This window comes from Rhinolophus ferrumequinum, chromosome 10 (assembly GCF_004115265.2).
Source record: "Rhinolophus ferrumequinum isolate MPI-CBG mRhiFer1 chromosome 10, mRhiFer1_v1.p, whole genome shotgun sequence".
NCBI lineage: Eukaryota > Metazoa > Chordata > Mammalia > Chiroptera > Rhinolophidae > Rhinolophus > Rhinolophus ferrumequinum.
In genome coordinates this window covers 84,558,398-84,585,546 of record NC_046293.1, presented here as the reverse complement: position 1 = coordinate 84,585,546, position 27,149 = coordinate 84,558,398, and the positions used below count along the sequence as shown (strand labels likewise).

Genomic DNA, 27,149 nt, shown 5'->3' with positions numbered 1-27,149 from the left:
GTTGACTAGATTCCCAGAATTGTTGGGTGAAAAGGTTATATTTTATGTCTTTATAACATTCCATTGTATTTACTAGTTAACCATTACCCCTTTAGGCGTGGGCATTTTATTTCCATGCTTTATCATTTTAGTTGCTGTGTCTTGGTACATAAATCTTTGTCCACATTCCAGATTTCTAGTATAATTACTTGATCAAAAGGTATGTTTAAGTTTCTTGATATACACTGATGGCCAAATAAAGTATCACTTCACTAACTTGAGTGAATTTGAGTAAAATTGAGAAAAGCAGGAAGACTTAAACAATACTTTTGTACATGGCTGGACTTGTGTTTCATAAGACCCAGGAAATGTGATATTCAGAGGGTAATAGGCCACATATTGGGAAGTGTAACTTTGGGGATAATTAGTTGACATCACATCAAATAGAGGAATTTAAGACTAGTTTCTAGCAAAAAGACATGGAGCCTTTGAGTAAATTTGGCCTTTGCTATATGCAGTCTAAAATAGGCCTCAGGGCCTTCTCATCTTACTGCTAGAATTTAGCCAATGGCATTAGTCAGAAAGATATTACCAATAAGAGGGAAAAAGTAGCACCAAGGATGAGATCACTTTTCAGCCTGATTTTTGCTACAGCTCCATACGAAATGGAGTATTTGGTGGGAGATCATATTTTTAAGTAAAATGAAGAAAAAATCTTGAGAGACATTTCAGGAACTTCTGATGTGTAAACAAACACCTAGCTAAGTCACTGTCTCTACTAAACGTAAGTTAAGTTCCCTGTGCTACAGCATCAACCGAGGCAGACGGCAGACACTGATTGTGCCAACTGCTGGTCAACACTCAAGTTTCCAGTGTGACAACCGTAACGTATTAAGAATTTATGAAACTTGGTTAGAAACTTGGGACAAAATCAACTTCAAAGCAACATTCCAACTTGAACCAATTCATTAAAAATTATATTTTAATAAACTAGTGTTTAGTCCTGTGTCACTCTGTCTACAAAATTGTGCTTAAAGAGACCTGTATAGAGAATTCTTGTATTTCAACGTGAAAACACTGGAAAATGCCAAGGTTTCTCTTTTCCTACAACTGAAATGAGATTTGAGTAGAACTTTTATGTGAAGATTCTAAAGTTGGTCTTGGGTAAACAATATTTAGAGGAAATACAATGGCAGGCAGGGTGCCTAGAGCCAGTTACCCTTTTAAAGGGAGCTGCAATAATTGAAGTGGTAGTGTAGCGAGCATCTACAACACATTACAGCAAAACAGCATAAGTCAAGAGCTCTTGAAAATTACTAAAACACACGGGCCCGTGAGGAAGGGAGAAGAGCAATCAGACAACCACAGCGGTACACCGTTCGACTGCTGTCTAAGAAGATGAGAAATACCCTTTGAGAGAGTGATGGCAACACCTGCTGAGCAGTTGCTTTTAACCTGGCTAATTCCACTAGTGAGGACCATACATGGAAAGTGTGTAATAATATATATGCACTGCTACTGAGGTAACACGGCCATCAATGGGAGAAGCGTAATGTTACTGTGGAATGCCAGACAAGTTTTCACTTGGATGGTCTATGTTTAAGAAAGAAAAAAAAAAGACACTTTATTTCCACTTTTATTTGATGTTTCCAAATATAAAAAAAGTCAAGATTCTTACACCAATTATCTCCAGTGAGACCATGCAAAGCAATTCAAAGTGTATACAACAATCATCCCCCCCTGACTTTTGCTGCTTTATACAACTGTGTGATCAACAACAGAAAACTGAATGGCATGTGCCTGGTTGGAAAATTTCACCTGTTTACAAAAAACAAAGCCAACAAGGAACATACAGGATAGTTGCTACTTCGTGTCTGCAAGTCAACTTACAAACTTAATTTTACTTAGGAGGCACATGGGACTGGAAATTTTAACTGCCCAATTTTATCCATCTACCGCACAGAAAGCACGACAGTCCAAACACTCTGTAAACTTTGGAGCGTTGAGATAGTAGACACTTTATCTGTAGTAGATTTAACTGTGGAGTCTGAAAATGTAGGCTTTTTCTCTTAACAGAAATTTCCTTAGGGCCTTTCCTCTAATTTTGCTAGCCTGGGTTCCAGAATAGTGAAGAAATCTTCCTTTGAAATGTAAAGTGTGACAACTGTGAAGTATCCTGTTGCACTGTACACATTTTTGCTAGTTGCACAGACTAAAGACAGCTGGTTTGCTAAATAGCACTGAAGAAAATCCTGACCCAGTGGCACTACTTTGTCCAAATGTTTCTGACCACAGAAAATTATACAACAATATTTATAGGCTCACTTTTAAGAGATGGCTGACATTAATACTGTACATATTTTACAAGTCAAATACATAGTCCACGAGTTTATAAAATAATCATGCATTAACTCGAAAAATGTCATGTACAAGAAAGATACCCCCAAGTACTTCTGACAGCATTTCAGATGGACACAGTCTTATATACAAAAACAATCCAGTTCCTCTGCTGTGTGAAGTGTGTAATTTAAAGAAACTTCATATATTATTGAGAAAAAAAACTTAGTCCATTGAAGATTGATAGAAAGTGTCAATCTGTGGGTTTTAAAATGTTTTCTTTTTAAAAAAACACCCAAAATACATAACCTCTGTACAAAGAAAAATAGAAAAATTCCGATGATCATGTTTGATCACACTACATAATTTAGAATGAAATGTCATTGGTTAAATTACTCATTCCTTTGACAGCATTAATTTGTGAATGTTTATATTTAGTTCAGCTGCATTTATGGCACAAGATCTCATTTTTAAAACAGTGGCACCAATTTTCATTAAGTGTAACAGCACTTATTTTTAGCAGCTCTTGTATTTTTAAAGGTTAATAATTTGTAGAACAAATGTGTAACTATACTTATTTACTACTTTATTACTCACCAGTTACAATTATTTACAAAAAGCTAATGTCTACATATAGAATATCTTGGCCTTGTCCCCCACCCCATATATTATCGAAAGGTTTCTCCTACGACCTCATTTTTGACCTTTGGGGAAGTGCAGGAGTTTCAAGAAGGTACCTATGTATTTTAGATAGGATTCTTGATTTTAATAAGTATAGACAAGTAAAAGACAAACTAATTCTTAGTTCAGGTATGTTCCAGTGCCCCCCAAATTAGCTGTATGATAAATAGTACCTATTGACAGTCTGTAAAAGGTGAGACAATCTAAGGTGTCCGAACAATCTAAGTCTGTAACAGCTGAGCAGCAAGGCAATTTTAATCGTGATGCAGTCACCACCGACTGGCATTTGAGATTAGACTCCAATCCTCTCTGTGGTTATTGGTAACCAGAACATGTAACTAAAGAGAACACTAAACTAAAAAACAATACATTTTGAAAGCAATTTACATTGAGGAAAATATAGTTCTCAAGTATTCTGTGTAAAGAGAGATTATGGATAAAGGGAATTGGCAACTGCGTGCTAACTCAAATTCCATGAATACAGTTTCCACGATAAGATGTATTTGCTCCATGTGTTTTGCTTACAATAATACACCTCCCTAAAACTCGCCAACTACACAGTTAAAATTTTGTTAAAGGACAATTGAGTTATAGGGGAATTGGCCATGTATGTAGCTAGTGACATGAATACCAGTTGTAAAAATTGAGACAAATGAGTTGATCAATTCCTGAAAATAGCAAATGAAGTCCTTTGTCAAAATGGTTATTGCACCATACAAAAAGAATCCAAATCTGGAATTTATAAATTAAAATTGTGATCCTATGAAACAAGTTCAGATGGATGGATTTTTTTTTCATTCTGAAATGTATTTTTATTCAAATTCTATGTTTAATAATTATTTATAAAATTGTTTAAGTTGTATGAATGGATTTTTTGAATACCAAGAATTATTTTTGGAAATTTCCAGAAGGATTTGTTGAATACGTTAATGCTGTGAATGAGAAAACAATTTAGGGGTAAAATATACCCACAAGTAAGTTGACAAAAAAACCACAGACTGATGTTATATGGACAAAAAGCTGGAAAAAATGCTGCGAGAAAAATAACAATCAAAATAACACGGAGTAGGATGGGGCAGGGACACAGTTAAGGCATCTAAAAAAAATCCACATGGCTTTGGCTTATAAAATATTTTACACTATTAAAAAAAAAGATTTGAAAGCATCTGAAAAATATGCAAATTGTTTGAAAATCCTGCATGGCAAATTCAGACACTTTGCAAACGTCATTCAGATGTTTGCCAAGGAAAAGAAGCCTCTCGCTGTGAGACTGCACATGGTGGGAGAGGCCTTCCCCATGCTCTCTATCTTACACTAGACGGCAAGCCAGAGGTCTGTGCAGCAGTTACGAACAAGGTGCTAGCATCTGGGAGGGAAGGGACTGTGGCATTTCCATTGGATGGAGAACAACCCAGCTTTAGTTTTTCCAGATACTCTGCATGGACAGGCTTATGACACTGGAGAACTTTGATGGCATCTTCTACTTTGAACCACTCTCTCTTCCTTCCTAAGAAAATAGTAATGACATTGATCACTATGAAGTCAAAAGTAAGCCATACCCTGTTAACAGGGCCCCTCATTCTTCTCCCATAATGACCTTTTTTTTTGGAATGGCTCAGATGAACAATATGTTGAAGAATTTTAAAATAATTCAAATACGGAGATATATACATTGATCTTCCCTTCTCTAAAAGAAAGGTAACCAAAAATAATTTACGATAAAAATTGGATACAAGTATGCTATATTTGAATTAAGAGAATTCAGACAGCAAAAGAAAAGGAACTTACCTATATTAACAGAATCTTCCCAATCTTCTAATATTTCCGTGACAGTAAGAACATAAACGTATGTTCTGTGTTTTCGGTCTTGGTTCTGCTTGAATATAAAAAGGAAAGCATTTTAATCTACAGGAGCCAGCCATGCACATATTTTTGAGGAAAAGATTCAGTGGTGGCATGCTGCTGATGAGCCAACACAGGCAAGCATACTTATTAATAGTTGTATAACCCAGTACAGAAGTGAGCTGATTATGTAAGACAAAACATTGAACATTGTGAAACTAACTCCTAATAGTAAATGTTTCAGAACTTTGATTTCTGCCCATCAGGCAGGTAATCTTCATAAAGAAAATCTTAACATTGGAATGGAATGTATATTAAAAGAACGGCATTCCTGTCCTTAGCCCAGGTCCTGCGGTTCCCGGGGGCTAATGCCCACAGCCTTGCACCACGATGGACAGTGCTTCCCTCAGGACCTCCGTATCTGCAGGGTGGGCTCCCCCGTCCGTTCAGAACAACCCTGTGAGCTTTCCGAGATGCACACAAGCACAGCCCTACTAACCTTGGCGAGGGCCCCTCACCCTTGGCCTCTATGCCATCACCCAGGGTGGGTGGTTTTTTAAGAGACATCAATTAGTTTGAGATAAGGTATTTTGAAAGCTTCCAAATGAACTGTACACAGCCAAGGTTGAGAATACCTGGTTGATCCAATTCTGGAATATTATTTTTAGTCCTATATATTCAAACTCAATTTTACCCATATTAAAACTGCCACCTAATCTTGTCTCGAGTTGCAAAATTAAGTCGGCCTGAAGATGAAGGGGCTGCTCACCTTCATCTCAGCTCATTAGCCTTGGGCGCTGTCGTCTACAACTAGAGATAATGGCCCTAATTGTTTCCACCACAAATAGCCTGAGGAATCCACTCATTCAAACTATGTCTGGTCTTTGGGAAGGAATAAGAATAGCAGTAAATTAGAGGCCTCTCACATAAAATATTATTGTTCATTATTTTTAAGAATTCGTTGTCTTATCTCTATGCCTGGCAAATACTATCTTTATTATATTATGTTTACAAATGCATGGAAATCACCAGATTGAATGAGTAGGACAATTCTAATTTTCGGAAAAGTGACAATGATTTAAATAGTAGTCTATGAAAATTCAATAGTAAAAATGTTTAACACCACTACCAGTATTATATAAGCTTTATTTATACTGTGAAAAGTTTTCTTCAAAAATCCTGTCAGCGTACTGACAAATGAGCTATTTTGTACTATGGCTAGTCTGAATTACAGAAAACTCTCAATATGTTTTTTAGTTTAACCAGGAGGTGGTGCTATTTAACTAGCTAAAGCAAGTGCTGAATTCTGGAATAGTGTGAACAGTATCTTAAGAACTTTACTCTCAACAATTGTGTCCTGGGAATCAATTCTACCAAGTTCTGTTAGAATTTTTTCTGAAATCCTGTAAAAAGGCTTAAACATCAAATTTACATGGTTCTACCAGAAGGGTGGGGCTCATCCTTACAGATCATGGGAAAAAGTCACAATGTGTGTGGTATACCGTGGATGTAGGTTGAACCTGGGGTGAAAATGTCTTTCAGAATAGTGTGGGTCTGTCTCACGACCCGCCCTCTTTCTCCCCACATTCCACAGAATACCTACTCCTTCCAAATTCCCTCCCCACAAATTGCATTCTGCATTCAGTAATAAGGGATATACAGAAGAGAATTCAATGCTTTCAGCATCTGTTCTATGTATCTGAGCTTTGTACCCTCCCTCACACAGCCCTTTAAGGACAGTCACCGTGTATAATGTCTAATGTGCTTAGGGTAAGGGTACATTTTCAGACAGTGTCCACCAGAAACCTAAGCCCTTATGTGATACTGAAGAGACTGTACCTCCTAAAGTGTATACCTAATAAGTATGCAGTGAATCAAGAGGTAAATCTTTCCACATCAACTCCACTGTATTGTCATAGAGAAGTAACTACCACCATAATAAAGCTGTATATAATTGATGGTATAGGAAGGTTAAGACTTTTTTGCTTCCCTCCCTGCTAATCCTTAGACTTGCCTACAGTTTTAGAGCAATGTCTAGTTCAGGCTGCTGCCAGATTGTCTGGCTGGTTAGGAGGGAATCATGAATTCTCTTATCAGCAAGCCAAGGATTACTTTGTAACTCACCTCAAATATGCCCAGCAGTCTGCCTAATTTTCCTTTGACTCCAGCCTGTTGAAAAAAGATGAAATGTAAAAATCTTACCTTTTCGTAACAAAGTTAGTATGAAAATTACTTTCTAGCTATTTCAATTTTTGAATCTAAACAATGGACCCCTGTACCAAGCCTGCTTCTGTGACCTTTTTCCAGCTGTGCTAAGGTTCACGGTCTGTGGTTTGTTGCAACATGTGATTTCATTTGGTCCACATGCAACGTCTTGTTGATCAGACTCATTGTCGTTTATTTTATAAGAAATGGAAAGGACTGACTGAAAATGAGACTTTCTACAAATCTGGGACTAACTTCCTGAATGAAATCACTTTTCTCTGTGAACTGATATATACTCTTCCCCTTTCTTTCTTAAAGGCCTACCTTTCTTTGTTCCCAGCCTCAGGGAACAAATTCGTTCTGTGCTACCCGGCTCCTGCAGAGGCCTCCTTATTTTACCTAATACTGTAAAGCACTGACTGGCACTTCAGTGCCCCCCATTCAAAGCCAGACTGTGAACTAACTGGTACATGCTGTCTTCTCCATCTGCAACGTGTCCTTCCCTCAGGAAGCTGCTCATCCTTCAAGACGCATCTCCATGAAAGCTTTCTGACTACACATCAAGGCCCAGTGAGAGCTTTGCATTTGTTTCCCATTTCAGTAACTCTTTATGGCACTTAATCCATACTGTTTTGCCTGTGAGTAAAAGCAAGTTGTATATTAAGTGTAAGAAAACAAGCAAGATGGGTGCTTTTGTGCATGTATGCACACCCCATTTTACTGAACTTCCATACAAAGTAAGTAAAATAAAAGCAATTTGCTTCTTATTCACTTGACAAAGAATCACAGCCCCTGATTAGTGTCTCCATGTTCTTGCTCAGTGTGATGCTAACCTTGCTCTGGGGTTATATATTGATCACTGACCAGACTTCTGTCTGTTACACAATTGCATATTATACAACTCGGGGGGCTTCCATATTGATTTTAGCTGTTGTACAAGGTGCTTAGCAAAATGCCAGCAATAGTCACATGCTTAAAAATGTTGAACTAGGCAACAAAAAGGTACCCATCTGACCTGCTTGTCTTCTTGTCTTCTCCTCAGTGTATGTAGCAAAGTGCCTTGTTTGTGAACCAGAAGACTATCCTATAAAATCCCAAAATACAGTCTGTGTGAAAAGAACAAAAAAACTAGTGTTCGCCTCACCTCTTCGTAAACCTCCCTCACGGCAGCACCGCCAGGTTCCTCCTCGGGCTCCATTCCTCCTCCCGGGACGATCCACTGGTCTGGGTACCGACTGCTGCTCACCAACAGCACCTGCAAGACCCACCGGGCCCATCAACTCCCAGAAGCAGCACCGTGTATACATGCAGCATTCTTAAACCTGGGACACAACACTCACCAGGTTGTAAATCATGTCTAGATTAACCCATTTTTAAATTTCATTAAAATTATTAGAGGTAACACCACAGAAAAGCAATTGCTAGCCTTTGTAAACACTCTGAATTCAGAATTCAACAATAACATGAGCTGATTACTAAATAATTCTTACCAATGAAATCATTTCAACTACCAGATTCAGTGAGTAAAACTCTCTAATTGGTATTAACAAAGGATAAAAGCAGAAACCTAGTTTAGTAGCCCCAGAGCTGTATGTACTGACATTTGTGGCCACATCCATTATTCTTTAGTTATAGAATCTTATTATTCTTCCAAATTTAAGGGTATGTGACCACAGTTGCCCTGTTCCTTCACCTATAAAATGTAAGACTACTTAGAAGATAACAGATGCTGTGCAAAAGGAACAGGAAAATTCACGTAAAGCTGATGCTGGGTACCTAATAGAGAATTCCTGTTTTATTTATACTTAAGATTAGATGGAAAGAAGTACCCATCATATTCCAAACCTATATAAATGATCAAAAGCCACTCCATTTGGATAATAAACAGCCATCATTTACAATCTAGGACAGGGTTGGCAAGCTATAGCCTACGGCCTGTTTTTGTACAGTCTGTGAGCTACAAATGGTGTTTATGTTTTTAAATAATGAAATTCAAATTTCAATGTCCAGAAATAAAATTTTGTGAGAATCCAGTCACTCTCATTCATTTCTGACATTTTGTCTCTGAATGTTTTTGTGCTACAACAGCAGAGTTGAGTAGTTCTGACAGGGACTGTATGGCCCGCAAAGCCTAAAACATCTGATCCTTTACAGGAAAAGCCTGCAGACCCCTGATTGAGAATTCTCAGCATTAAGCTTGAAATGTACAAACACTTTTAAAAACACAAACGATATTATCACAGTATTATGTATCACAGAGTATACTGGACGCTCAAAATTTCAACAGTACCTGACACGATTACATATCCAGCTTATTAAAAAAATTTTGTGAGCTAAGTAAGGTTGAAATTCACCCAAGTTATGGGGCTGGCCTTGTGGCTCACGTGGTTGGAGCGCCTTGCTTCTAACACTGAGGTCACCAGTTCGATTCCCACATGGGCCAGTGAGCTGCGCCCTCTACAGCTAAGATTGTGAACAAGGCTCTCCGGTGAGCAGCCAAAGGTTGGTGTGGACTGCTGTGTGCTGCCATGAATGGCCGGTGGCCAGTGTGAGTGGCCGGCAGCCGGTGAGAGCTGCTGTAAGCGACCGACTGCCTCAGCCAGGGGGGAGCGCAAGGCTCCTAATACCAGCATGGGCCAGGGAGCTGTGTCCTACACTAGACTGAGAAACAACGGCTTGAACTGGAGTGGGGAGGCAGAAGGGGGGGGAAAAAAAAGAAATTCACCCCAAAAAAAAAAAAAAAAAAAAGTCCGGGCCGGCCTGGTGGCCCAGGCAGTTGGAGCTCCGTGCTCCTAATGCCGAAGGCTGCCAGTTCGATTCCCACATGGGCCAGTGCCAGATGGCTCAGTTGGTTGGAGCACGGGCTCTCAAGCACAAGGTTGCCGGTTCAACTCCTCGATTCCTGCAACTAACATCGGCAACTGGACCTGGAGCTGAGCTGCGCCCTCCACAACTAAGACTGAAAGGACAACGACTTGACTTGGAAAAAAAGTCCTGGAAGTACACACTGTTCCCCAATAAAGTCCTGTTCCCCTTCCCCAAATTAAAAAAAACAGTCTGATAAACCAATGACATTTATGAAAATACCAGATGTCTTACCCAACTTGAACAAAATGTTTGTAAAATTACCTTAGTATAGTAGTATTGCCTTCAAGTAAGCAGTTCTTATCAAATTAATCAATTTGGAGCAAAGTTTAACCCTGCTGTGGGTCGTCATTTTTAGATACGCACACCAGTAGTTCTATCTGCCCAGCTCCCTCCTTACTGCCAAAGCACCTGCTGGCCCTGAAGAGTTCACAGACAGCACTGGACTCACCTACTTGAGTAAGCTGCCAGGAACTCAACCTTACCCCCAAACTCCGCAAAATATGGTAATGCCGGTCCAGGCACATAACCTCCCGAATCTGAAAACAAAGCAGCACACCTTTGCCTGTGGACAAGCCGTCAGCGCAGAGCAGTGATCCATTAATGCTCAAGGGGTCTGAACATTGTTTCTCTCACTCTGGACCTGGTTAGAATTATGCTTTCCTCCAGCATTATTCCTTCAAGTAAATAACTGGCAGAGCAGTGAGTGGCAAATTGAGAAAAAAGCACTCTAAATTAAACACAATGGTTGACAAAACCTCAGCTCAAATACTAATGGCTGACAGTGAGGGTTATCACCAAATCCAAATATAGCAATTTTGGTAACATGAAACGTAAGGTCTTAAATTTAAGCTTTCTTAAGTATTAGCAAATAGGGCTTACATATCAAAATCAGAAATGTAAAGAGGCAGAATAAGCAAACCTGCCAAAAATTGGAAAACACAGGTTTGAACTTGAAGGTGTTTGTAACCATACAGAAGATCATAACCAAGATGTGTTTCATTCCTTGATGCACATAATGATGGACTGATAAGCTACCTTTTACTGCCCGGGTTTCATCATCTGTAACAAGTAACTATCCTTATAGAATTAAGTGTTAATGAGGATGAAATATCTTAGATTCTGGCCAACGCACTCACTGTTGGCTATCACTAGCTCTTCTGCTTTCCCAATTGAGTTGAATCAGCTTACCAAGAATTAGGCTTGTTCCCCAAATTTTGCCATTTGTACTTGTTTTATTAATTACTGGGAGTTAATGATGAAGTAGGACAGAAAGGAACTATCTAAAAGACTCTGCAAAGACTTATTAGAGGTGGGTTACTAAAAACTGCTATCAAATTAAGTGTGGATGAGGCTACTATATGAGATTGGAAAAAATACAAAAATCCAAAGTCTGCAAAGGTCTCTAAGTTCAGAATCTACCTTAAAGTGAAACTACAAATTAGATTTCACCTTCGTATTTTATTCAAAAAGGAGAATTACCAAGGGTTTGTTGTTATTCAAACCTGGCTCTGTATGTTAAGACTGGCAAATGAAGGTAAGTTTTTACGTTAAAATAAAAATGTTAAGGCACAGAAGCATTATATCTTGCATCAAGGCGAAACTAAATGGTAACTAACCACTGGTGGTCCTGACTGCAGAGCTGGAGGCCTCTATGCTGGTCACCAGGCGTGGGTTAGGGATAATCTGGTTCTATTTCCTGGAGAAAATTCTTACTACAAAATTCTACGCTCTCTAAGCAACTTCCCTGATTATCTTCATAATGGGACAGAATGGTGCAGGTGGCTAGCACCCAAAAAGTACATCTTCATTTACTAAATAGGGAATTTCAAAACCATAGATATTCATAATGTTTAAGTCCTAAAAAAATGAAACTCAGTGTCATGTATCTAGGTCAATGACTGTTCTATTCCCATTTGTTCAAGATAAGAACTAAAGTACATAAGGTTAATAATGTTGAAAAAACCATTAGTATAGTCTGTGTCTGCTTTTCTGAATTAACACTTAAGCTTCCAATGTAAAACCAAATCTTTATAAGACACCATTAACATATGACTACACTTCTCTTCCAGAAGTCAGTGACATGGAACCTCTGCGTGGCTCAAATCTCCCTTCATAAATTACTATTTAGAAGCCTCAAGAAAACACATCTATGTAAGTTTTGGACAAATGATTTCACTGAAACCAAGAACTTATCGTGTGTTCACATTCCAAAATGATTAAATTTGATCAAACCATTAACTTGAAATGCATCTTTCCAAACATGATCAATTTAAATGAGTCATAAATATGTGTGGTACAGAAATGATCATCATCTAAATTACTCCCGTTTCCCCGAAAATAAGACCTAGCCGGACAATCAGCTCTAATACGTCTTTTGGAGCAAAAATTAATATAAGACCTGGTATATTATTATATTATATTATATTTTGTATTATACCAGGCTTTATATTATAGTAAAATAAGACCAGGTCTTACATTAATTTTTGCTCCAAAAGACACATTAGAGCTGACTGTTATTTTCGGGGAAACAGGGTAGCTTAACAGATTTGATAATAAGCCTTTGATAATGGTACCGATTTGAAAACCAGTATGTTTCATTAAGTACTTGAACACCCATCTTGAGTACTTCATCTGGAGTTCAAATGAAGCCACATTTGTGTGGGTAGCAGAGGGCAGGGGGAGGGAGGGTGGTAATTAAGAGCAAGAACTGAGGGATACACTCCATAGACGAGAGTAGACAGAACTACGGTGGGTCTGCCAGGGTAGAAGGAATGAATCTGCATAGCATAAGCAGAGATAAGGACAATGAAAGCCCCTCCAACACACTGGAAGAGTCTAAACCCACAGAACCACACCCCAGAGCATTGTTATTCACCCCCGCCCCAAGCTCTCTAAACATTTCTGTAACAGTCCCAATCTACTAGGACCTCTAATATAGTATTAGCATGCTAACCAATGGTCTAAAAATGGGATTAATGAAGTTAGCAAAGAGAGGGGACTCAGTAAGAGGATACACCAACAGCCGACAGACCCATCCACTGGTCAGTCGTAGGTTTTAAATTCCTTTTCTGGGTATATTAAACCTGTATATCCCAAAAGACGACGGTCTGTCACATTAGTGACCAGATGACAGAGATAAAAGTAGACATTCGATGTTCCAGATAAGTCAGGGCTGAGACCAAAGGAAGGATTTATGAAAAGGAGGCTAGCCAACCCACCAGGTTGCAGAAGGACACTGGAGTCACACTCACAGCCCAAAGCCAATGCTTAGATGGTGTGAAGCAAAGACGCTTCTTCCTCCTTGCTCCAGCCCGACCACCTGCATATACGCACTCCTCCTCTATCAGACCGTACCCCTCTTTCTGTGTATTGGACAACAGTCAGAACAAAACACCATTTACCTGGCATTCTTGAAAAGTTATTTCTCACAACTGTCTTTTTCTTAGAAACCTAATGTTGTAAACATTTGGAATAGAAGTAGTTTTCATCTTAAGTAGTGGTAGCAGTCGACGTGGAAGCAGCCCCGAGGTACTGAATGAAGGGCTGTCTGCGAATGCGAGTGCTCTGTAGTCTAGATCTACACCCCACATTGCCCAGCAAACCCTCCTCCCTGGGCATGTGTAAGAGCATGCACACTACATGATGTCCTGTACATTAAGATTTGGTTGTAAATTGGAAACTGAAGTGTTAGTTCAGAAAAGCACATGTAAGAAATGCTGTTCAAGGTTGATGTAATTCAGTCATGGCCTCAGAAGCTCAAGGTACAGGGCTTTTTAGTCCCCTGCACCAAAGGGCCCCAATGCCGCTTCAGCTTTTCCTCTTCTAACTGCTGTTCTTGGTCACTGCCTCTGGGAACAAGCAGCCACTACAGATCATCCTCCGTCCCAGTGAAAACGGAGCTAACTCTCCAGAAAACCCCTAAACCCCTCAAGTGATCCCTAAATCTAAGAATGAAGAGTTTTGTGAATTGTAGCTATTTAGAAGCTGTTTCAGGGTGGTTGTTCTTTCTTCCCCCATTTTCATGAACCAGGACAACGTGAATGGTTAAAACACCTCCACCACAGTTAAATGTTCTGTCAGCATTTAGCCAAAATTAGGCCAGCAGCACATTAAAAACACCCACAATGCACACAGACATTTTAAGAGGTCATAATGTAACATACAATAATGGTTATTATATCCACTAACCAGCCACCTACTGCTATTATTAAGCAAATCAGTACGACTTTTTGGACTATAGTCACAGTGCTACAGGAGGATCAGAAATAACAGTTCATTCTGAAAATGTGTTTAACCCAAATTAGATTATATGCGATTGGTAGATCGATGTACACCAATAATGGTCAACTGGGTTCATCGTGACGTTTTCTTCCAGCATGTCAATGTTTTGAAGTGATGGGGTAAGCTTTTCCAGAATTAGAGAAAGCCCTGGAGATACACCAAGACCCTAAGAAAAAAACAGATGCAAATTCTACAGAAGTGCCTTCCCTTGAGGGAAGTGGCGGCCTGAGTGGCCAAGGAAGCCCTTCTTTAGGTCTGGGCGATGTGCAGGCACAGTTGTAGAGGCGGGTGACACTGCCCTGTGTTAAGAAATTTCCCTGTGTTTAGAAAAGGCTATCTTTGGGTATTTATTTAATTTTCATGCAAGTGGCCTCAATTTGAAGCAAGGATCATCAAGGACTTAAATCTCTGAGGAAGTATGAGTCCCAGAGAGTATGTCTGAAAAAGGCGAACTGCCTGTTGATTCTAGGTGTAAAAATACTAGTAGAGATTGAATTGTACTGCTATTTCTTATCAGGACTGTTTCTGTTTATTAGAGGTCCGGTTTTAGAGTCCCATAGATTCTGAGACTCGGGTAGAGTCCCATCAAGTCTTAGTTTCAGTGCATCATTTTATTTTGTAGAACTCAGACGTTTCAGGGATATACATTTAGCAGTTAGCAGACAATCTGTAGAATGCAGCCCCTAGGCCCCTGGCTCAGGGACCTCAAAGCTAATTAGAGCACTAGTCCGAATGGAAGGGCAGTGGTCAGTTCTTAAGACTGTTTTATCAGGATCCCACCCAGAATCAAGTCATTTCTATTTCTCTCTCTAGCACGCTCGCCTATTTTGCTATCATTCGCAAACTTGAACTATCATTTGTTCTATGCTATCCTAAGCTGCAACCCAACCAGACCACAGCCAGGATTTGCTCTGTTTGTGATGCTTGGTTCCTCCTTTCCCATTCACCAAAATCCAACTCCAAATGACTACATCAGATCTTAAACCTAGAGCATCTGATGACACTTTCACCTTACTTTATTTTATTTCCTTTTATGTCTGTCATTTATCTAACCTCCTGCTATGGAATATGTTCCTTAGGAGCTGACACTTTTCATCTTTGCATCCCTGTTAAAACTGTCAAATCCACAAACATGCTCGATGGAATCCATTTCTGGTTCACTTTTGTGAATGCACGGCATAAACAGTGTCCCAGCTACTCTACGGGACATGAACTTGTGGGCTTGCCTGGAAGCCCAACTGCCAAAACTAAGGGTGGTTCCCCACAGAAATAACTAGCTGAGGAGAGGATTAAAAGAACATGAGATTTAGAAATAAAGGACCTGGGCTCAAAGATCTGCCAGCTTCTGTGACGTTGATAAGTTACTTCTGCTGCCCAATTTTTTTCTATACAAATGCTAGTGCTTATTATTTAGCACACAGGGCAGCAAAACATAAAATGGGAAAATATATGAAACCACCCCCCAAAAATAAGACTTGCTGTAGAACAACCTTCTTGCCTACAACAACCTGTCTGCAAGTAAGGGCTAAGAACTCCTTCAGTGTAGGCACAGCCAGATCAGAGCACTGCATAGCTTTCGGGGGTCAAACAGCAATTACTATCTATTCTTTTTCAATTTACAATCTAAACATTTCATGCTAAAATATTAATAAAACAGATATTTAAATCTCCCAACCAGGATCGAGGTATTCTTAAACTCAGTAAGGGGAAACAAATCTTATCTAAAAAGAGGCGGGTTTCCAGCTGGTTTGTATCCTATCCTTGGAGAACTAGCAATGTAATTTCAACAGAATGGAACAAATTCATAGCAAAGCACCAAGATGTTCAGGAAAGCTAACAGGGTTCATTCTATAATTATCGTGAAATCAGAAGGTGCCCCAACTATACACAGTTACACCAGGCATTAAACTTGGCTGTGCATTTTAGAGAATTCAAAGCCTTCCCTCAGAGCATATTCTCTAACAAACTGATTCACTTAGTTTCTCAACCCAGAGGTTATCAGATTTACAAAGTTTTATGTAACGGATTTATCTAATAAATTCTCTAAATCTTGCTCCTTACTTCATTTTATCTAATGGCATTAGTCTTTTGACTCAGCTGGGGGCTAATTTAGCATTTATTACAGTATAAACAATTTCCAAGTACAAAAAGAACTCTTATCTGCTGAGGCAATTTCTTAAGTTCTCAGACTTTGCTTTACCATTCACACAATTTGGATCATTTCAACTTCCTCCCATTTCCCTCTGGGAACCTGTGTTTTACAAAGCCTGAATTCCAAGTTCAAGTTATGGCAAGACTTCAAAGTCACTCCTTGAAGAAAGGCTTCCAAGCTCAGCCTCACAAAATCTCACTCATTCAGCAAACAGTGTGCATACAGTTGCTATGGCCTGGGCCCTGTGCCAAGAGCCCAGCATCAGGAGCAGGCACCGGATCCTGAATTCTGAGCTCTACCACTTCCTAATTATGTCGTTTGGCCAAAGTACTTATGCTCTGCAAGTCTCCTCACCTATAAACCAGCACTAAGAGGATTAAATGCAACAAACTGAAAGGTCTTCAGGCAGTGCCCTCCCACATGGTAAGCACTCAACTCAGAATGTGGTTACACAACGTGAGCATGTCAGACAAGATCCTTGACCTATCTTGATCACTTTGGGCAATTATATCCTTTGATATTCAAAAGCCTGCCTTGTCCTAATGAGCCCCTTCCCTCAAGGACCTTGTAATCTTTTTTTTTTTTTAATAGGATGCACTCACTGCTTGTAGACTTTATTACTTTGTAAATGTTAGAAACCTTTCCTCTACTATAACACTTTCTAGCTCTCCTAAGTAGGCCCAGCTCATAGACAGACCAAATTCCTCTGAACACTCCTTCAAAATTTAGGTTTAACATGTAAAACCTGCCAACTGAGCACTGAGCACCACTGAAAAGCTTGGTTTCTTTTCAAAACTAAAGACAAAGAGTTTGAAGTACACCATGTTGAAGCACTTTGATTTTTGTTAGCATACTAAGAACAACTGGGTGTAAACTATGTCATACTCACCTAACCACAGGGACTAGCAATAAGAAGCCATGAGATTCCCATCTCCAGCCTGGTATCTTATTGGACACAGATGGTTATAGAAGCAGAACTCAGAATGTTAATTTTTTCCCTGTCTAATCATTTGAGGAGCGGCATTGCTAAAAGATTTTCACTGGCGACCAACCATTATTGCCCTAAGCAATTTTAAAACAGTGAGCCATTTTTAAATCAAATACATGTAACTGAAATAAGTAAAAAATGCTCTCCAGGGAAAGCTCCAGGATCTCACTATCAACCCAATGCAGATGGATAAATTTAGAAGAGTGACTGCTTACTCTTAGAACAAGAAAGACTGCTCCACTCCAGATGTCAAGCCAAACACAGCAAAGTAAAGGAGCTTTGATAACTACGTCCAGAGCGAGGGATTACTGTCTGAAAATGGCAACTTTGCCCATCTCTAGTCCATCTTCTCCCTTCTGGCGTTATTCCACTTTCCACTAACCACAGTTTTCTGCAGTCAGAAAACTTGAAAAGGAAGCCTTAATAAAAAAAAAAAATCAAGTATAATTATGATTAAGGGCTTGTAAGTTAAAGGATCCCCTTAAAAGTGGAACCGACAGAACTAGACTGAATGGGCTTTCATCTTAAAGCACAGGGGCTGTTTGGTATTCCACAAACCTACCTAGATTTAATCCGAAACCGCGAACTGCTGTAACATGGAAGGAACATGTAACAGACGCAGAAGAGCTTGGGCTGCCACACTCACGCCATTTCTACCCTCTCTATTAGCACTCAAGGTTTATCTGGCTTTGACGCTCAACTCGCGTGTTAAGATGGTGACTCGGCTAGGTGCGACCTACACGGCCCCGGGCCTTCCCGGGGGCCAGGAGGCGTATCGGCCTCCAGTCCTCACGACGGTCCAGCTGGAGAACGTTGGGCAGGGCGAGCCCCTTTGTCTCCTCTATCAACCAAGAGAAAGAAAGAAAGGAAGGAAGAAGGAAGGGGAGGGAGGGAGGAGGGGGAGGGGGCTAATCCCTCGCGGCTCTACAGCCAGACAGAGGGGCCGGCGGGGAAGGGGAAAGGACAGGGCCAGGCCCCCCCCCCCCCCCACACACACCTCAGCCAGCCCGGCGCCCCCCGGAGGCACAGTGCGCGCCGGCCTCCCTCACCTCGTCCTCCTGCTCACTCCGGAAGCACAGGCACGCCGCCCGCTTCTTGAAGCCCTCGCGGTCATAGGTCCGCGTCTGGTTGGGCTTGAACTTCATCATAGAGGCGGGCTCTTGCTGCCGCTGCTGCTCCGGCCGCCGCTGCGGTGGCCCAGCCGCCGCCACCCCGCCGGGGAATGGGGATGAGGGCGAGTCGGGCGCAAGGGCGCCGGCAGGCGAGGCGGCGGCCCGGGAAGGAGCAACGAGGCCGGCCGGTCAGTCCTGGAGCCGGCGGCCGCTCTGAGGCCGGGCAGGTCGCGAGCGCCGGTCAGTGGAGCCCGGGTGCCAGGGGGGAAGCGCCGCCTTTGCCGGGGCGTCCGCCGCTCTCCATGGAGCCCGTCAGCCGCTCGCCTCCGCTCCCTCCGGCCGCCGCCGCCGCTGTCGCCGTCGCCGTCGCCGCCGGGGAAAGAACGAGGCTCTAAGATTGCACCACGAAGAGACAGTTGCGGACACTCGCGCCGACTGAGCAGCAGCGCCACCCCCTCCGCCCCTATTTAAACGGCCCCGCTCACGCCCCGCCCCCGCGCGCGCCGCCGTGCGCGCGCCACCCCGCCTGCGTGCCGGGACCGTTGCTGCGGCGGCGGAGGGCAGGCGGGGGCGGGGCCTCGGCAGGCGGGTGGCTCGGGTTCCTTGGGTTCCCGGACTGGGGCTTCAGCGGAGCGTGCTATGGCCCGCGCCCCGCTAACATGCCGTGGAGTGGAAAGAGGCAAAGACGCCTTCCCCCCGGTTTATAAATCCTGCGACTTTCCCCTGGAGGACTTTAAATACCCTCTCCGCGACAGGGGCTCTAACTACGTCCGTCCTCAGCCAAGTTGCATCCTGGTCTGGGAGTGCCAGGCGGCACGGCAGTTATTGCAGGGTCCCTGCAGTGACTGTAGACACGTCCAGAATTCGCCCGTCAAGTGAGGGGACAGAAGAGAGTGAAGACCTAGAAAGGTGAAGACGTTGGTTAAGAGATTTTATTGGTTTTTGTTGTTGTTTTCCAGAGGACAGGGAGAAGGAAAATTTCGTGTTTTTTAAAACTGTGGTTGTATTCTTTCAAGAGTTAGTGGTGGATAACGTCGGCCACTTTGTCCCATCCTTCAGATGTATTCATTAATACTGGCGATGCCTAATTTTTACTAAGTGTTTTTTTCTGGTGTATCTTATGTTAAGTAACAGGCACAGCCAGGTGCTGGCCCACCACACTAAATATAATGGGATGTCTGCTATCTGAGAGCTTAAAGTCTCCCAGAGACTTGGGACAAACAACCTTTAGATTTCAGTGTGTCACACAGGGGCTAAAATAGGAGCCAGGAGGCCAGGTGTTGATGAAGCTAATCCACTCCGTCCTGCCGCCTCCAGAGGCCCAGCCCCGGCTGCTTAGGGCCAGGCACATCATTTTTGGTGGTGTGTTCATTTTTGGTTCTGTTTTTTTATACATACAGCTCTTCCTGCATAATCTGGTCCCACGGTGACTTAGTGACCGCCCTACTCGTCAATCAAAAGTGGGAATGAGTGCCCATATATCCACCCTCCGCATGACTGTTCGTTTTTCATTCCTGGAGGGCCTACTGTGTGCCAGACACTGACATCTAAAACCTGCCCCCACCCTTGCAGGATCTTAGGCACCTGAGAGCAAATAGTCAAATATTAAACAATCACACAAGTACATATAAAAATACAAATGTGATAAAGTTGAAGGTGGTAGAGAGTTTCCTAGGGAGATGTGACCAGATCTGCAAGTCCTAAAAAGCTTCCTGAGGTATCCTAGCAGTGCGGTAGCTGTGGGCTCAAAGGAGGAGGAGCTTAAGTAAACCAAGAAGAGCCCGGTGAACTTTCAAGGCTGAGGGAACTAGGACTTCTGCGAGCTCCAGTGGGGGAGGGAGCGAGGGGAGTTTGTAGAAATGAAAGAAAGGCCAGTGTGGCTGCAGATGGGGTAGAGGCAGCTGGGGTCCATCTCTGGACCAGAGGGCTGTGAGGCCCGGCCATTCAGAACTCCCCCGGCGGGGGTGGGGGGTGGGTGGGGGAGGGGGGTGGGGGTGGGGGCGGGAGTGGGAAGGAGGGCTTGGAGAGCTCAGAGCAGTGCGCGTTGGTCTGTCTTCCTGTCCTTTAGGTTCTCTGACCTTTAGGTTCAGGACTACTACTTCTAACTCAATTTCTTAGCTCCAGAGCCTAGCAGATGCAAGTTTGTACAATAGTTAATGTTGAATAAGTAATTTAAGAAGTGAGGTTCTACCACAGCACAATTAGAAATCTTACCAAGTCTGTGCAGAGACATTTTCTAAGCCTTAGCTTTCTTATAGAAGCCACTAAAGTTTATTTCCAGATTTACAGACACACAGAACACATCTAGCGAGGAACACCAGGAGGTCTTATATGAGAATATTCTTTTTAGATCATTGGTCCAACTGAAAAAGTGATTAATCTCACCGTGGTCTTTTGAAGTGACAAAGAAGATTAAGTTTCTCTCTCCATAAAACTCTTCAACAACCTGATTTCTAGTTGACATTTAGTTGATACTAGTTGACTGAATGTTGGTTTGCACTCAAATCTTTTCCTTTTAGTAATTGCACGAGATGAGGCACGAATGAGAACTGAGGAGGAAAGAGGAAGATGACTAGACCCATGGGGCTGTGGGGAGGAAATGCAGCAGCACACGACCAGTGGGTATGAGCCTGGGGCCACTTGCTTCAGCTTCCAGTCCATTGGATTTGGTTGAAAAGATCTTTTGTTCAGGTCCCACGTGTACCAATTACTATATGTAGCCTTTCTCACCTCTCAAATAAGTATATGATTTATACCATCTGGTACAAGACCACAGTGGGTCTGAAACTTCTTTAAAACTATCTAAAGCATTTAAAGGACCATAAGATGTTATTAATGAGGAAATTTCCATTGGAGACGCCCCTCCCCCTCCCTTTCCTTAAGGAGCAGAGTAATGGAGAGGACCAGACACTTGGGAGGGCTATGAATTTTCATACTGCCAGGGAGGAGGTCTTAATTTAAAAGGAATTCTGCAACAAATGACTGAACTTGAAGAATGCTGTGATGCTATGAATAACCACCTTTCCCCTTCCACTTTTTTGTTAATTAATTAATTAGATTTTTGCAATTATTTGAGAGGGACCCAACAAAAAACGGAAACTTGTCTGACTAAAACGAGAGAATAAAGGCCGGACTATAAATGCTAGGTCTTCATTTTCCTGTGTCAGTTCCTCAGTATGAAGGTACACACCCCAACCCAAAGCTCCCTCCTTCCTATTAATCAAACACATATTATGCATCTGAAATGTGCTTAGGCACTGTTCAAAGCTTAGATCGTATCCAGCCAGATCACAGTTGAGATAGACAAAGACGCAAGCTTGTTTTTCTTCTGTGGGGCCAGTAAGGACTGGGCTACACCAGCCCGTTCCCTTGGGGATCAGAGTCCAATTTCAGGTTAATCTCTGTTTAGTTCACTTACCACAGTATTGTCTTACCTAGAACTTAATATACGCAGAGCCATTTCTTGTACTATTTTCAAATATTTGGAACCTCAGCCAGGGAGACAGTTGAATATTGCTCATGCAGGGTACTTCTTTTCCCAGGGTTCTTTTAACAATGTAGCAGGGTATCTGGGAGGTGGTGTGATAGTCAGTCATAGGGTACAGAGAGCTTGCCGCTTTCTTTTGTAACTGACTCATAATGTTACCATAAAGTAAGTTCCTTCCCTCTGGTAAAACTGATCATGACAAATGTGATACCTGCCTGTGTCTTTTTAATGATAACAAAGCTAGTCTTTACCGAGTGTTAGCCAGTGCCGGGTGCTTTTCATGATCTCCTTTGAATGATCCCAGCAGCAGCCCAAAGAGGCAGCTACTATTTATTGTCCCCATTTTACAGGCAACAAAACAGGGGACAGCATTCTCTTTGCAGCCCACACTCTTAACTCCTAAACTGGACTGCTGTGAGCTCCTCCTGCTTCTTCCAATTACATGGCAATTATTATGGTATTATTGTTGTGTGTGTCCTATTCTAACACTGGGATTTCTTTCAATTGTGAAATCAAAAAGGAAATGTGTTTGAGGTGGGATCCTTAAGAGACGTTCCTTATGGTGAGAAGTCTTGATTAATTTCATAGCACCTAAGGGGATTATTTTTTTTCTTTTACCAAAGGTGCAGACTAAATGGAGTAAGAAAAGTTTGAAAAATCTAAAATCCATAAATTAAATTAAAGCCTTACCTTAATTTAAAGGATTCATCAATCCAAGCAGCATTTGCCAACCTCTAAAAGCAGACTGCTTTGGCTGTTTATAAACTTCTCTTTCATTGAAATAAATAAATAATAATTCAGAGTCACAACTCATTTTCTATTTCCCCAGTTCCTATTTACTGCAGTGCACTTTGTTTCACAAGCACCATGTTTGTATGCGGCTCTCTGTGGCTACTAAAAATGTTTACCAGGAAGCCCAGTTCCTCCTTTCCTTCTTTATCATTTAGGGAAAGGTGTATGTTAAGTGGTTATCTCCTCAGAAAAGGCAATGACTTAACATTTAACCAACATCTTCAGGACAGCATTTTGCACTCCTGCTTCATTCAGAGAGGGTTGTTTTTGCTACATAACGATTCGCCATGTTTGTTTGAGAATAAAAACACACAAAAAATGTTTGTAAGAGACATATTAATCAATTGCAATGTAAGGACCTTGCTTTGATCTAGATTCCAGCCTACTAGCTGTAAGGTTAAGTTAGATTTGGGAAAGCTACAGGATTCTCAAGTGTTTGGATGATGCAATTATTCCAGAAACAAACTTGATTGTACCTAATAACGTAGACATTGCTTTATACAATGTTTCTGCCATTGGAGATATCATATCACTATAAAAATTATTTTTGAAACCAATCCAAATTATGTTAGAAAATAAAAAAAAAATAGATTCGAACAAACAGGACATTTATAGACAATTAGGCAATGCAAACACTGACTGAATATTTTATGATATTAAGCAACTATTGTTACTTCTTTTGGGGGCTGCGCTAATGTTTAAAAAGGGGAGTCCTTACCTCTTAGAGATATATACTATTAGGTTGGTGCAAAAGTAATTGCGGTTTTTGCATTTTTTTTTTTTTTAACCTTTTAAACCACAATTACTTTTGCACCAACCTAATAAAATATTCAGAGCTGGAGTGACTTGATGTCTGAGATTTCCTTCAAAAATAATCTGGATTGTTGAAGCAGGGAAGATGGGTGGGACTGTGCAGGAAACTAGATAGGCCATGAGTTGATTGTTGTTGACGTTGTAAACCGTTAGGGAAATTGGAGAGAAGCAGCAGAGGGAAAGATGAGAAATGTTCTGTTTTTTTATGGGGCCATGGACGTGAATCTCCTCACTGTTAGAATATAAGTTGTACGCACTCATGAATACAAGCATTGGAGAATGGTTAGAAATTGTACGTACATTTTTTGTTTGTGTGCATATATACGTGTTTTGGAGGGGATGAGTTAATAGCTTTCATACATTTTCGAGGAACCCTTCAAAAGGATTAAGAACCACTAGCTCAATGGATAGACCTGTAAATCCCACACAAGGCCAATAGGAGTGTGATCTGTTTTTAGAAAGTTAGGGTCAAAGCTGGAATCAGGTGACACTGTCAACAATCCAGGTGCAGGATTCAAGAATGAGATGTTACAGTCGTGGAGCAGGTCATAAGCTCAGCATCCACATGGAGGGACCAAACTGTCCGCAACTGGGCAGAGAAACAGAAGGAACACCACGAAGGTGGTCTTAGTAAATACCTCTTGCATGAAAAGGAATTGATTTTGGCCTTGGGTAAGACAAGTTTTCCAGTAGCAATGATGTATTCCAGTGTGGGTTACTGTGCCTGCCCTCCCAGATAACTAACTGTATGATGACTTCTGCTTTCCTTCCTATGGGATCTCTCCACACCCTTAGAATCAATCTACACAAGATCCAGGGGTGATGGCCTCCCCGCTTTCTCTCCCTTACTCACTCCTATTCACTGCATTTATAAAATTATATCGGCGATTTTAAAAACCTTCAGGAAGCAAGAACAAAAAAAGATGATTTTCATAATAATACAACCATATCATAGAAATGCAGATTATTGTAGGGTCACGACATTCCACAAAACAATAACAATAACATTTAGTTTTACAGTTTAGAGAACGAGAACAATTTATTTCAAAGATCAGATGGTTAGGAGGACTAGTTGTCTTGGAACAATGGATGAATTAATTTCTTTAAATTCACTGTAAACATTGTGGCAGGTACTGTGGAGGATACAAAAGAAACAGAAGACAGAGTTCAGAGTTCTTAACCTCAAGGTACTTACAGTCTTTTCATGAAACAATACAAGGCAGTATAGCAGTATAAAGTATTAAACTCAGTAAGTGCCAATTACAACCACATTCAGAGGCTCTTGGAAACTGCTCGTCAATAACAGTAACACACTTGTGCACACTGGTGAACGGGTGCACGCGCGCACACACACACACATCCCTAATGAAAGTAGCTTTCAGTATCACATTTCCTTCCATTTTTAAAAAGAGAGTCAATAATACATTAAAATATGATATGTGGAAGATGTGTTCTATTTCAGTTGTATCTTCTCCAAGAGTCTTGTACATTCCAGTTTTATAGAAAACTCACATAATTTAAAAAGGCAAATGTCCATATACCAATGCATTTTCCACTGATGAATTTTTCAGGCTGAACTTTTGTATATCTAATGTAGTCATCAATAAAAAGTGTTTTTCTACCTTATTTGACAGAGTTTGACAATGTTAAGATAAATATTCACTTATTTAAACCACACACAGTGTAGATTTATCTGCGTTTAAGAGACACACTTGCATTTCTTAGTTTTGTTTGCCATTTAAATCTCAACCATAGTTTTTCAAATGTTACTGTCTGTAAAGATTTATCTTTGTCCCTTTTAACTATTTGGAAAAATGAGTGCTAAAATTATCTTTGATTTCTACTTCTATGTAGGTCAATTAAATAATACAGTTTTAAAATCTACATTTAAAGAAACTTGGAGATGCTTCAAGAGAACACATCTATGCATGCTTCAGGAAAATACTCAGGGTTTGTATGCAGATTTGAAACAAGTACAAAACTGCTTTGAGACATCTGATCACAGAAGTACAGCCATGTCCCCATAGACTCTAACAATGCCACCTGCCAAAGCCACTGGGACAATCTGTAGACGGCACACTGGGCCAAAAGACAAGACATCTGGCTTCTGGTGGCAGCACCTTTACTATCTTCATCTGTTTTCTTGTCTTGAAATGAAGATAATAATAACTGCCCTGCCCATCTCTCAGGGTTTTGTGAAGGCAAACTGTGACAGTAAATCAGGGGAAACACTTCGGGCAAAGCATGTAGAACGAATTCAAAATTTTAAGGTAACCTTTCTAAGGAAAAAATTTGTTAAAGTGAGAATCAAATGAAAGTATAATGATACATATATGTTGTTTTCCCCCAAATTGCCCCAGAAATCCAGGGAAATTGAGTTTTAGGAAGACTCTAAATTCTCTGTCACTTTTTGAAAGCATTCCCGCAGTGGTGATTCCATCCATGTGGATTCTGTGAAAGGCTGTCTGGCCACCAACTCTGTTGCTGGTAGAGTCTAAAGAGCATGCGAGTAGATGAAAGAGTTGGCGAAATGACACGCATAGAAGATTACTGTTAACAACTGGTTGTTAAAGTTCTTTGTTTAAGAAAGCGTTTCTCCAAGATTTAAGGACTTGTGGCAAACATATCAGACAGAGTCTAGTCACCAACAAAAGCTGCAGTGGGTGGAAAACTCCGTTAGATGTCACAGAAAGAACTTGCGTTTTGTTTTCCCGACTTCGGTCTTCATACCACTTCTCAAGTCTTGACACTACTTCTTGAGTGTCTGTGCTCCTTATTCAACACTGCTAACCCCCGCTGCCAAGGCCTTCCTAGAACCCGTTTCAAGTCAACAGAGACCTAAGAAATACATTATTCTTGAGAAAATTTGAGAGTATTTCCTGCTTTTGTCCATAACTTGGTGATATTGTACCTGTTTTTCTTGGCTAAAGAAAACCAATGACTAAAATACTTCCTGACCTTTTCTTCTGCTGCTGCCTCTACCTTCTTTGTCGAGTTCTCACTCACTCGTTGCTAGCATTGAGAGCTTTTAAAAGGTTTAAGTCTATATATTATTATTCCAAAACATGTTTGATAAAATCTAAATGCCTATAGTAGAGAAATGGTTATATAAATTACAATGTATTCGCATAGAGTACTTTGTAACTCTAAAATCAATGCTTACAGCATTGTTTTTGCTTACAGCAGTTTCTAAAAGCAAGGCAATTGCTTTTTTTAAGTGTACAAATAATATGGTCTCAATTATGTAAAGATCTGCATTTTTCCAATTTTCTATCCTGAGCATGTTCATTTTTAGATCAGAATGGAATCTCTTTGTGGGATTTTTTCCCAGCCCAAATCAAGTACATTGCTTTCCCTTTTGTTAATAAGAATAAACGCACTTATCATCCCAACCTTGATAAAAATATATGTAATATTCTGGGAAGAAATGATATATAACAAATGCGTTCACTCTGGACCCCTCAACTTGAAGTCAGCCCTAGAGCTCAGCCTGTGAGAGTGCAAAGGAGGAAGTGGTGAGGTTACTGTAGCTTTGTGGTTGACTTCATTTAACCTCAGCCTCTACAGGCGCAGATCCCTCCACAGTCTCCTGTACTGACCTCCCCTTCATCC

General features: G+C 41.0%; 1 protein-coding gene and 1 long non-coding RNA gene across 3 annotated transcripts in view; one reads left to right on the top strand and one right to left on the bottom strand.

Annotated features, from left to right (window-relative positions):
• Positions 1–1,597: 1,597 nt before the first annotated feature.
• On the bottom strand, positions 1,598–18,795 carry NUDT4 (nudix hydrolase 4). Of its 2 annotated transcripts, none has more exons than XM_033118201.1 (5): positions 18,383–18,795; positions 8,189–8,299; positions 6,964–7,008; positions 4,786–4,873; positions 1,598–4,504 (listed from the first exon to the last, which is right to left on the bottom strand). In XM_033118201.1, the coding sequence occupies exons 1-5, from the start codon at positions 18,479–18,481 to the stop codon at positions 4,302–4,304; spliced, it is 546 nt and encodes a 181-aa protein (XP_032974092.1). In that variant the 5' UTR covers positions 18,482–18,795; the 3' UTR covers positions 1,598–4,301. The 2 variants fall into 2 exon arrangements, with proteins under 2 accessions (XP_032974092.1, XP_032974093.1); XM_033118202.1 differs by having other exon boundaries at positions 4,786–4,870; positions 18,383–18,657.
• Positions 18,796–18,991: 196 nt separating this feature from the next.
• Positions 18,992–27,149, top strand: part of LOC117028085 (uncharacterized) — a 54,171-nt gene continuing 46,013 nt past the window's right edge. Inside the window, exon 1 of the long non-coding RNA XR_004424064.1 lies at positions 18,992–19,354. This is a non-coding gene — a long non-coding RNA (uncharacterized LOC117028085). The remainder of the gene's footprint in view (positions 19,355–27,149) is intronic.

What these genes read in the sequence shown, in the direction of transcription:
- NUDT4 (XM_033118201.1), bottom strand. Translation starts at nt 18,481, where the DNA reads ATGATGAAGTTCAAGCCCAACCAGACGCGGACCTATGACCGCGAGGGC. An exon ending in GGAGTGAGCAGGAGGACGAG is followed by an intron (nt 8,300 to 18,382) that starts GTGAGGGAGGCC and finishes TGGGTCTTGCAG; the next exon opens with GTGCTGTTGGTGAGCAGCAG. An exon ending in TGAGGGAGGTTTACGAAGAG is followed by an intron (nt 7,009 to 8,188) that starts GTGAGGCGAACA and finishes TTTTTTCAACAG; the next exon opens with GCTGGAGTCAAAGGAAAATT.